This window comes from Tripterygium wilfordii, chromosome 9 (assembly GCF_013401445.1).
Source record: "Tripterygium wilfordii isolate XIE 37 chromosome 9, ASM1340144v1, whole genome shotgun sequence".
In the NCBI taxonomy this organism is placed as follows: domain Eukaryota; kingdom Viridiplantae; phylum Streptophyta; class Magnoliopsida; order Celastrales; family Celastraceae; genus Tripterygium; species Tripterygium wilfordii.
This window is the reverse complement of record NC_052240.1, coordinates 6,713,770-6,725,447: the sequence shown is the minus strand read 5'-3', so window position 1 is coordinate 6,725,447 and position 11,678 is coordinate 6,713,770. Positions and strand designations below refer to the sequence as shown.

Sequence of the window (11,678 nt, the reverse complement as noted above, 5' to 3'; positions counted from 1 at the left end):
AAAGAAATTGATGACAAAAATAGTAGATGTAGGTTTGTTGTTACCATTTTAAAGAGAATATATATAGTCAATTTGTTAAAAGTTACAATTTGAAAAATCAAAAATCAAAAATCAAAAATCAAAATCAGGCTTTCCAGCCCTCGATTCTTTGTGCGTCTAATAAAAAAGAACACATCATCATTATTTAGTAATGAAGTCTCAAAGAAAAGTAGTAGTATAAAAAATAAAAAAGGAAAAAGGAAAAATCCTTGATTCTCTGCGTATGAGGTGCGCTGTCTCTTTTTTTTTTTTTTTTGAACAATCAAATTCCAACACATGCTAGCTAGTAGCGACATTATAAACCGGATCTCTATGGATTATTCGTAGAAATATTAACAGGTGATTGTTTCAGAGGGCTCTTTGCAATTTCCGCTTCTCCCTCCGTCCCTCTCTGGTCTGTGTGCTGTTCTTTTCTTGATTGAGATATATTTAGGATTTGTTGATTTTTCGCCTTCACTTTTTCTCTATCTCGAATAGAGCAGTTGGGCGTTCAGATCCCGCTTTATTGGCTTTGCTACGATCAGGTTCGATCTCCTCCTCTTATAGTATGATCCGGTTTTCACATTTTATTTCTTTGTTAGGCGTTTCAGATCTGATATATGCAATTTGATGTACCGATTCAAGGTCAATTTTGTTGCTTCAGCTCGTTTTTTACCTCAATTATATGTCCCCTGATGCTGGGTATTCGTTTTTGGATTGTTAATTTTTCATTCCATTTTGGGTTAGTTCATATTTCGAATTGGTAAACAATGGTAATAGTGTATTGGGTTTCATGGATCATATCTGAATGCGAATTTATAATATCATGTGCGCATCCCTTATTTTACCAATCTGGGTTTTGCCTTCCATGTTATTGTTGTTTTTTGCTGATGGATCTGTCGGTGATTTCTTAGAAACTTACTATTAAATCTGTTTCTGGTTTGGCAGCAAAAATGAAAGTCGTTCTTTTATGGCTCTATCTCTATTGGGTTAAGGCCTTAAGGGTTATCATTGAAATTTTCTTTGTGTATTGAGCTGCTAAAGAACCTGCTACCAAATTCACTGTTGCAATTCTTGGTTCTGTCCCATTTTCACTCTGTGGTTTGGAATTTCAATTTGGGGTTGATTACTTGATTTATGATCTGGAATAATGACGTGGAGGGATAAAATGTTTTCTTTATTGAGGGTGAAAGCTTCTGAAAGCTTTCTAATTCCCTTGAAGGTTATGCCTGAAGTCTGCAATTATTTGTATCTTTCATAAAAATCATAATTATCTTCCTCAGCATGGCAACTTCATTTTAACACTGTGTAGCGCGAGTTATGATACCTTACTGCTATATGTAAATGTTTGTATGCAACCCAATAGTAGCGCCTCGTTGTAATTAGTCTTAATGTTTCTTTATCTTCCTATGTTATATCATCTATGTCCATGCTTCCCCGTTATGGTCAAAATCTAAATGGGGTTTTCTTTTCAAACAGGGCACAGATAAATCTCAAGTGAATTTCACTTTCTTTTCATAAAACTGCTGGTAACGATTTCTGTTGACACGGAGCCTGAGCAAGGATGAAGAAAGCCTTTGATCAAACTGTTAGGGATTTGTAAGTTCAAATGTTTGTTTTATTATGTAGTGAGTATCATGGGAACCTCATTGCAATTACACATGATAATGTCTCTAAAATGAGTTTGTACATGATTTTTGGGCCAGGTTACTAATTAAACTTGAAAAATTTAGAAGCAGTTTGATTTCATTGATTTTTCTTAATTGCCCATCTATTCTACTATGTTCTACCAATTATATGAGCCACTTGTGCTGAAATGTTTCTCTTCCTCACTTTATGCAGAAAGAGAGAGGTTAATAAAAAAGTGCTCAAAGTTCCTGGAATCGAGCAGAAGGTAAAAGATTTTCCTCTTTCCAAGTTCTCTGCCTTGTTAATTTGCTAGTATTTTGTCTAGTTTTGGTCCGTTTTTCTGTTATAATGTGACTCCAGAAAATCTGCTTCTTAAAGTTTTCCTGATTGATTTGACTGTTAAAATTGGAAGCTATTGGCTGGTGAGGCTTATCTTAGGCAATAGTACATTACCTTGGAAATATTGTATTATTATGTGATCTTTTTATGTTCAAGGTTACGAAACAAATTGTTGGTTTGTTTTTTCTTTCAGGTTCTTGATGCGACAAGCAACGAGCCCTGGGGTCCTCATGGATCACTTCTGGCAGATATTGCTCAGGCTTCCAAGAATTAGTGAGTTTGATCGAACTTCTTTTGGATTCTTTTGGTTACTAATTTGATATTGGGGGGCTCATTCTCAAACATTCATACAGTCATGAATACCAGATGATCATGGCAGTATTATGGAAAAGGATTAATGATACTGGCAAGAACTGGCGACATGTGTACAAGGTATGCATTTCTTTTGATAAATTAGCTGTATTTACTTAGTTATTATATTAATTCTTCATTTTCTGGTGGGCCATACACGATAGTATTTTATTGATTCTTTAAAAAATAAAATGAAATTGGTACCATGTGCTTTTAACACTTGTGTTCACAAAGATTTTGTTATTTCTCTTGTTGCTGTTCAGGCTTTGATTGTTTTGGAATACCTAGTTGCCCATGGATCAGAGCGTGTAATTGATGAAATTAGAGAACACGCATATCAAATATCGGTAACTATCCACTTCATTAGTGCTATACATAATCCTTATGTTATTCATTGTTCTTTTTTGGAAATATGATTCTCTTTAAATGAGTAACTCTACATATTTATATTCATCTCCCTTATCTCAGACATTGTCCGATTTCCAATATATTGATTCCAGTGGAAGAGACCAAGGTAGCAATGTCAGAAAGAAATCTCAAAATCTTGTGGTCCTGGTAAATGATAAAGAAAGAATAATTGAAGTTAGACAGAAAGCCGCTGTTAATAGGGACAAGTGAGTTAACTTTCTATACAAGTTGTCTCGAATGCTTACTTTTATAGGTTTTATTTTTTCATTTCATGCTCTGTGTACTTTGTCAATGACATGCATAATAAGCATTTGTTTTTTTGCTGGTTGATGTCCTAGAGTGGTATGATCTTTTTTCACCTTGTACTATATGACAAATCTAATTGTATGCATCAAGTGAATCCACATTCGTTTTGACCTCTTTTAAAATTTTCAAATATGATATTGAGATTTTTGGTAATTATAAATTGAGGTAAATCGAGTTTGTGCATAATCTCGCTGATATTTTTATTAGATGTATTGTTTTTCAAATTAGGCTTTGGTATCTTCAAATTTTGTCTTTGGAAAATTGTGGCTTGTTAGCTTTCTGTCATGTGGAACATCCATTTTGATGTTGTGGTGTATCATGGTTTATTTAGGAATATGTTCTGTATTAATTTTGAAATGTTGGATGATGGATTTCCTATGTGATATCTTCAGTTGCGGGTGTAGTAATTGAGTTAATGGATAAAGTACTTATAGATATCTCAAGAATAGGTGCTCACACGTTGTCATACTTCCTTTCAGCTCCTAATTTTATAAAACATTCCATTTTTTTAAACAAATTTCATCGACAGAAATTTGAATTTTTTTATGATATCTGATAAAGTTAGCAATACATTTCCTGATATGAAAGGGCTGTACTGTGTTTTTTTTCTTTTCTTCAGAAGTTTTATATTGAGTCTTTTATCTTTCATCTGTTACTTTGAAAATTTGGCTGTTGCCTCCTCAGTCTGCATTGATGTTATTTAGCAAGAAGGTGGAAATAGTTCCAAATTGTTGACTTATAGGGTACTAACCCACAACTGAATTGAGTATCTCAGTGGTATGGGAATGGATCTTTGGGCCAGGCGTATTCTCAGATGTGGTTTATGGGTGATTGTTAGTGTCCCATTCTAACTCTGCAGGGTTGGGTCCAACGTAAGCAAGCCTGGAGAGATTTCTCGTTCTTAGAAAGGGGAGAAGAAAAAAGAAACGTACTGTGCCGTTGTTGTTTCATGATTTCCCTTTCGAGTTTGCGCTAGTTTTGATTTCTTTCCCTTTTTAACTTCACCTGTCATTGCTATGTAAGATGTGTGAAGTACTGAAGCTTCATAACATTTTCTTGCCCATTTTGTCACACGGATATAGTCTATCTCAAACCATAGATGAATGGGCCCTTGGACCAGTTGTAAACTTCGAAGGGGTTTGCAGGTGATTGCTTGTATCTGGTTTTCACCTTGCAGCATTGGGTCCAACATCAGATAGGGAAGGAAAAGAACCTTCCATATTGTACTTACGTTATTGCATGGTTTCCATTGTTAGTTTAGGCTAGTTTTAATTTCTTTACCCTGTCTAAATTGTCCATGTACTCTCCAACAGTTTGTTACTTATTTTTTTCTCATGTAATTGGTGTCTCTTAAATCAATGAGGATATTTTGAAGATTTTCCTCTCTTATCAAGTAATGATATTGGTAATATCATTGTAGCAACTGAAATCTTGAAATTCTTTTTGGGTTTCATAAATGAGGAAACTAAAGATTCATATAACCGAATGGACTATAGGGCACTTTTCTAGTATATTGTTGGAGCCTCGGAGGTTATAATTGATAAAATATAAAACTGTGTTTTCACAGGTTTCGAAACACATCAGTTGGTGGAATGTATAGGCCTAGTTCATATTCAAGTGGAGGAGGATATGGTGATAGATATGATGATGATCGTTATGAAGGTCGTTATGGAGGCAGGGATGATGATCGGAATGGTTACGGAAGGGAAAGAGACTACAGTTATAGGAATGATGACAGATATGGCAGACAAGAGGACTCATACAGTCGTGATGGAAGAGATTACGATGAGCGCTACAACAGAGATGGATTCAGGGATGATGACTATAGGGGAAGAAGTCGTAGCGTCGATGATTACCAGTATGGATCAAAAAGCAGGAGCTCTGATAGAGATCGTGCTTTTGATGATGATGGCCAATCTTCATTCCAGTATGCTTTTTTTATGAAGATTGTTTGACATTTAGTCGCATAAATTAGAATTTGACCTTTACTATACTTGGAAAGTCCTTTCATTTCTTTCTTTCCACGCCATCCACCAAATATAAAGGATAATAGCCTTGCTGCATTCCCATCTTTTCCACCATTGTTTGAATCCTGAATCCTAGGCTCACTTGCTAGAAAGTCACTATATATACTCAAAGGTACAACCATAACAAAAAGCTTTATATGCCCCTTTTCCTTTGTCCAGTCACAGTGAAGAGGGTCTTAATCACTTTGTCTCTTTTTGCCTGGTTACCACCTATTTTCAAACACCAAGCCCTTTTCTTAAAAACATAAAAAGCTGTGTGTGTTCTATTTTGGAACGCATAAAGTTGATCTATTTTCAGTTATTCTAGCATTGGCCTTGTGAGTTTTAAATATGTTGGATAAGTAGATGGTCATTGAACTTAGACAATTAATTGATTATAATAGCTAGGAAGATGCAATTAAGAATCAATCCTTTCCGTAGAAGATTGAAAAATCAAATGAGAAAATGTATCAAATATAATGCATTAATGAGACGCTCCATGGATGATACACAATGTGAATAAGGAGGCAAGTAATGTGACCTAGTTTCAAACTCTTCATTGCACATGATGAAAACTGACGTGGGAAGAAATTATAATATGTTTAAACAATGGAAAACCATGAACTACTTTTACCAAGTAGGTCATTTTTTGGTTATAAAATCATTTCACTACTAAAATCGTCATAATTACCCTTCGCATTCTCCTTATTTTCTCAACAAAGAGAAATTACCAGTCCCACTTCAATTACCACACAACAACATTGGCTCCAAAAGTCAATACAATGTGCAACTGTTCATCACTAAACATAATGAAGACATGCATATTGCATAGCAAATCGGTTCTAATTTGTTTTTTTCTGGGAATCCTGTAATATCTAATTCGCCTTGCCTTCTGCAGTGGCTGTGGTGCGAAAGCTGACGACCAACCTCAAGATGGAAGGTAAATGCTCAATGTTGTTGGTTTCTTGGTACTATCTAATAGTGGTTATCTTCTTTTAATTTGTACAATAGTTAATCCTTTCGCAACTGTTAGTATTGTCAGGCGGCTTGAACGCAAATTCTCTGAACAAAATATTGGTGCTCCTCCTAGCTATGATGAAGCTATTGGTGAATCTCGGAGTCCCGTTTCTAGTGAAAGGTATTACTATTGTATGTTGGGATTGCAGTAATCTTTTGTTTCGTAGGACTGATTGGAAAGTAATTTTTTTTTGGGGGGGGGGGGGGGTGATGATCTGAAGATTAAGGTGGCTTCCTATTCTGTTGTTTGTCTGGTATAGAGGCAAGGGAAGGATTGATGCAGGGGTAAAAACAAATGTTGGTGATTTCTTTCCATTGTCAGGATTACTTCTCATTCCTCCAATCAGTCCACTTTAGTTGAATTTAGGGGGAGATTTTTGCATTCTCTCTCTCTGCATTTACTCTAAAAGAATATGATTTCCTCTTGCTCCACATTCTCCTCCCCTTGGCTGGAAACGAACAATCATCTTTCCTTTTCTGTCTCCTAACAAACATGGGTTAAGAGCATTTAATCGTGGTAATCTTTGATGATTAGGGATGGAGATACTTCAGCAGCATCTGCTGCTAGGGCTGCTTCTCCTACTGCAGCAAATAATCTTAGCCAAGCGAATGTTGTCCTTGGGACTTCTGAATCTCCTACGAGCCAGAAAGTTGAGGCATTCGATGAATTTGATCCACGTGGCCCTGTTACAGGTATTGAAAGTCTTCTATATGTGTGCATGGGTATACCACTCTGGGAATAGCTGCATTCTATGGTCTTCTCATACTTAATGACTGCACATCGTTTCTGTTCATTATAATTTACTTGTTGGATATGTCAGGATGTGCTTAAAAGAACTAGAATAAATTCTGAAAGATTATTTTGTCGGTATACATAGTGTTATGAATTTCGACTACAATTTCATAGTGTTCTAAATTTTGACTAAAATTTCTGGTTAGTTGTTGTATGGGGCTGGGAATGTGCATTCCCCTCTTTATTTTTTTATTATTTTTTCCCTTTTTGTAATTTTCTTTTTGGAGTCCATTAAATTATGGTTCAAATGCAAGTGTTCTTTCTTTCACAAGTTTTAAAGTTTTAAATCCTTTTTTTTCCTACTGCAATCGTATTGAGGTGTCTCTTGTAAAGTGGTGGTGCTTACCCACTCGTGGGTCAAGGTTGGTCAACAGTAAGTTGCAATTGCTACTACACCTCCTCGATGGTGTGGTTGAAATAGTACGGGAAAAAGCTTTTTTTTCCTTCTAATGGGGAAGAACCTAATTCTATGTTCTTAGAGTTTGGGTTTCATCAGTTTCGTGCTCCATAGTAACGGGGTATATGTGACATCTAAAGATTCCCGAGTCTTGGTATCTTTTTTATGTAGTGATTTTGTAATGGATGACCTCTGGTAATCATATTCAGATTGTGCTTTCCAGATGTTGATAAATGGTCAGACATTTTTACTAGTCAATAATAACAAATGTGAACTCTTTACACGAATATAAATAGCCGATCCTGCTCCTTTTAGTTGTTTCATGTTTGTGCTTTCCACCCTAAATAGTATAGCTGTTCCTTCTACCTCATACAGCGCTGCTACTCCGACTGGCACAAACAATGCAGAAGTTGACTGACTTGGTTCCCTTTCAGATTCATTCCCTCCAAACCCATTGGCCGTCATGCCAGCTTCATCTACAGCCACTGCCTCTGTAACTGACAGGCATGCTAATATGATTTCAGGATCCACACTTGATACCATGCCACCAGCATCCACAGTCATTAATCAGGTATGATCTCGTATATTTAGTCTTAGAGAGTAGTAGATACAAAGCGTTATGGTTGCAGAAATAGTTTCTCTGTTGTGGGTGATAACGTGCATTTTCTTTGATGCACAGTTTGATACTTAATGAAAACAACTCATATTGTCATTGAGTGATTCTTATGTGGAGGCTTGTACAGGGAAGAAAAGGCTTGACTTTATTCTTGGATGTGGATGAATATAAGAACTGTTATCGAGTGAATCATGAATTGAAGCTCATATAAAAGGGATATTAACTCGTTACCGAGCGTAGATTTATTATAGTAGTTAATGTTGTTTAGGATGTTGGAATGCATATGAAGAGAGCTGTTGTTCTCCATGTAGTTGCCTGCATGTGATTATCTGTACTTGTTGCAACTCTTATGTTCTGTTTTTTTTGAATAAAAAAAACTCTTATAATCTGTTGCCCGCTCCTAACGGTAAGGATTGTTTTAGAAGATTGCTGAGATTCGTCTTTATATGCCCTTTGTTCAGCCTTTTGAAGACCCATTTGGTGAATCTCCTTTCAAAGCCATCCCTTCTGCAGATTCTGTTCCTCCAACACAACAAAGTTCTGGTTCCACAGCCCCTTTGCTGCTTACCTTGGATCAAAATGCTGAAATGCCCCAGCCATCTGTGCCAAATGCTGGTCCAGTCAATAATTTTGACTTTGTGGACTCCTTTTCTGCCATAACTTATCCCGCATCTGGTGCTCAACAACCTTCAGCAAACTCACAGTTTTTGCCTCAAGAACTGTCTGCTGTGCATCAAGAAGCTGATATCTTGGCAGATCTCCTCCCACCATCGGGTCCTCCACCACTTACAGTATCTTCGCACGGAGCTTTTTCAGCTCCCACGGGCCAACCTCAACCAAGTGCTGATGTGCAAAGGAATTTCCAACAACAGGCTGGTTCTGTGGCTCCAATAGCTGCAAACATGGGTCCTCAGGCTCCTTCAGGACTAACTAGCCAATTTAATGGTGGGGGTTTTGTTTCCCATGGAGGACCTACAGCCGCTGCTGCTTCATACATGCCTCTACATATTCAATCTGGACCTCCTGCACAGCATGGAACACCTGGTTCTGCCGCCCCTGTTGCTCCACAATATGCTCATCAGACCGCGAGTGGTACCCAGTATACCAATGGTAGCTTCCTTCCCCAACAGGTTTATGCCACCTCAGCTGCTCCACAAACTGGTCATTATGCTCCTGGTGGACCACCTGCACATTTTAACAATGGAAACTTCTCTCTACAGCAGGTTTCTGGAGCCCCTTCTGCTTCACAAATTGCTCAAGCTCCAGCTGGACCAACTGTACATCATAACAATGATGTTCTAGGTAACATGTTCTCTCAAGGCGCAAACACTCCCATGACTTCACAGCCTGCTAGTACATCTTCTACTGGATCTCTTGCAATAGTTCCTCAGTCCAAAGACAAATTTCAAACCAAGTCAGCGGTTTGGAACGATACATTGAGTAGGGGGCTGGTCAATTTGAATATATCTGGATGTGAGTGCTCAGATCTTTTATGTTGGAATAAGCGTAATGTGTTATAATTGTCAAGTTTTTCAATTTGTCTCAGAAAATGACAGCGGTTTTCTTGTGCAGCTAAAATCAATCCATTGGCAGATATTGGAGTTGATTTTGATGCAATCAACCGTAAGGAGAAGAGGATGGAGAAAACCAGTGCCACTCCTGTCATTTCTACTGTTACCATGGGTAAAGCTATGGGATCTGGTTCTGGAATGGGCCGAGCAGGTGCTGGTGTCCTTAGGCCTCCGTCAAATCCTATGGTGAGTTCAGGCATGGGAATGGGCATGGGCGGAGGTCCTGGTGTAGGTATGGGCATGGGTGGAGGTCCTGGTGGTGTTATGGGCGTAGGGGGAGGTCCTGGTGCTGGAATGGGCATGGGTGGGGGTCCTGGTGCTGGTATGGGCATGGGAGGCTTTGGAGGCATGCATCGACCCATGGGCATGGGCATGGGAATGGGAATGAATATGGGGCAAGGAGTCCATATGCAACAACAAACTAGTTTTCCTCCCGGTTCAGTCATGCCTGGTGGTTATAACCCTATGATGGGCACTGGTGGTTATCCTCAACAACCATATGGCGGTGGCTACAAATGAGATTTAGCTACCTAGACTGTAGTAGGGCAGGAAATGCGTGACAAGTTACCCGTACGAAATAAAAATATCTGCCATAGCGAACTTTGTTCTCATTAAATCCGTACATGATGCTTGAAGTTCCATGTTTGGTTTTGAAAGCTGTATTTTTTGTCGTAGCTTGTTATCTTCTAGAAGTGGCCCAGTGACCTGATGTACATTGTTCTCTCTCACTTGACCCGTCATTACTTTGGAAAATTCTTTAGGCACGTTGATGATTTCAGCTGTTGTGATGGAAGTGTGTGGGGATTTTTTTTTTTTTTTTTTTTGAAACGGAGAGGGGGGCCAAACCCTGATTATCAGGTTATACACATCATCTTTTACCACTTCAATTAATAGCTCGGGTCTACTTGTGAGGAATTGTGGATAACCTCTGAGAGGATATTTTTATACTTTATGTTTTTCCCTATACATATGTATATTTTTTATAGTGGTCTATGAGTTGTACTATGGTTGCTTATTGAACAACAAAAGTCTTCTTATTTTGCATGCTGCATTTATTCTTGGTTTTATTTTCTGGTTTAGTGTGTTCAATACTTATAGGTAGCCCAACTATTAGTAGCACAATATAGCCCAAGTCCATATGACATACTGATTTAGCTGTTGATTATGCAAAATTGAAAAAAAAAAAAAAAAAGTAGTGGGCAATGGTATCGTTTTTGATGTTTTGCGTATTCATTTCATCTCTCCCAATCGAAAACCTACCTAGAAGTTTTGCTCTAAAATCGACAATTCCAACGATTCATTTGCTATATAAATTCTGGAAACCTTTAAAGCTGTACAAGAAAGGTATTTCCATTGTCTCTTCCATTTTAACATGTGGTTTTCGTGATTCATTGATTTTATTGCTAATCTCTTTCTATATATGTTTCTATATTTGCTTGATGAATGAGTTTTATGTTCTAATGCAATCGATCGTGATAACTGTATGACATTGTTCACTATCTGTCAGTTCCCTATCCACTTGTTTGTTCTTCTTTAATGGATTCCATTGAATAGTTACTCCCTGGAAGTGCACAAATCAGTAGAATCCATTGAATAATTACTTGAAACAATGATTTCAACCCTAAAAATGACATTGCATATAGAAAAACAACAAAATTGTTTATTTCATTATTTTTGGGAATTGTATTCAATTGATTTTACTATGTCAAATATCTATCCACTGGTTTAACGCACTGTTTTTGCTTATTCCATTTATCTTATTTACTGGTACTAATTGAATAGTCAAAGAGTAAAGAGTAATGCTATCCCATTTGTTTTAACCAATGGATTTGCTTATTCCATTGATCTTATTTACTAGAATTCATTGAATTGAGTACATTCATCATACCAAATGTTGTCCACTGTCTTTGCTTATTCCATTGATCTTATTTCTTGGAATTCATTGAATTGTCGAACTGTTATGATATTCCATTAGTTAAAAACAATGGAATAACATATTCCATTGTATTTAGACCAATTTTTTTAGGGATCTCAATAATTGTTGGATTTATTATTATTTCAAGATATCATCTGAACAGATAGAAAAATGTCAAGTAGTCGAAAAGAGAAAAGAAAGAGCCATGAAACCAAAGGAGAAAAAAGTGTACCCCACTCTAATACAAGTCTAATCTTGAAGGTATTGGTAAAGTGATCAAAATCATTAACTTCACAAGCAAACAGTTGGAGA

The 11,678-nt window shown here is 37.2% G+C and overlaps 1 protein-coding gene across 2 annotated transcripts; it reads left to right on the top strand.

Annotated features, from left to right (window-relative positions):
• Positions 1-301: 301 nt before the first annotated feature.
• On the top strand, positions 302-10,495 carry LOC120005357 (clathrin interactor EPSIN 2-like). 2 transcript variants are annotated; one of them, XM_038854952.1, is made up of 14 exons: positions 302-563; positions 1,498-1,617; positions 1,861-1,912; positions 2,180-2,259; positions 2,340-2,418; positions 2,601-2,684; positions 2,806-2,951; positions 4,619-4,978; positions 5,956-5,997; positions 6,100-6,195; positions 6,610-6,767; positions 7,699-7,835; positions 8,342-9,353; positions 9,453-10,495. In XM_038854952.1, the coding sequence occupies exons 2-14, from the start codon at positions 1,583-1,585 to the stop codon at positions 9,968-9,970; spliced, it is 2,799 nt and encodes a 932-aa protein (XP_038710880.1). In that variant the 5' UTR covers positions 302-563; positions 1,498-1,582; the 3' UTR covers positions 9,971-10,495. The 2 variants fall into 2 exon arrangements, with proteins under 2 accessions (XP_038710880.1, XP_038710879.1); XM_038854951.1 differs by having other exon boundaries at positions 6,091-6,195.
• The last annotated feature ends 1,183 nt before the right edge of the window (positions 10,496-11,678 follow it).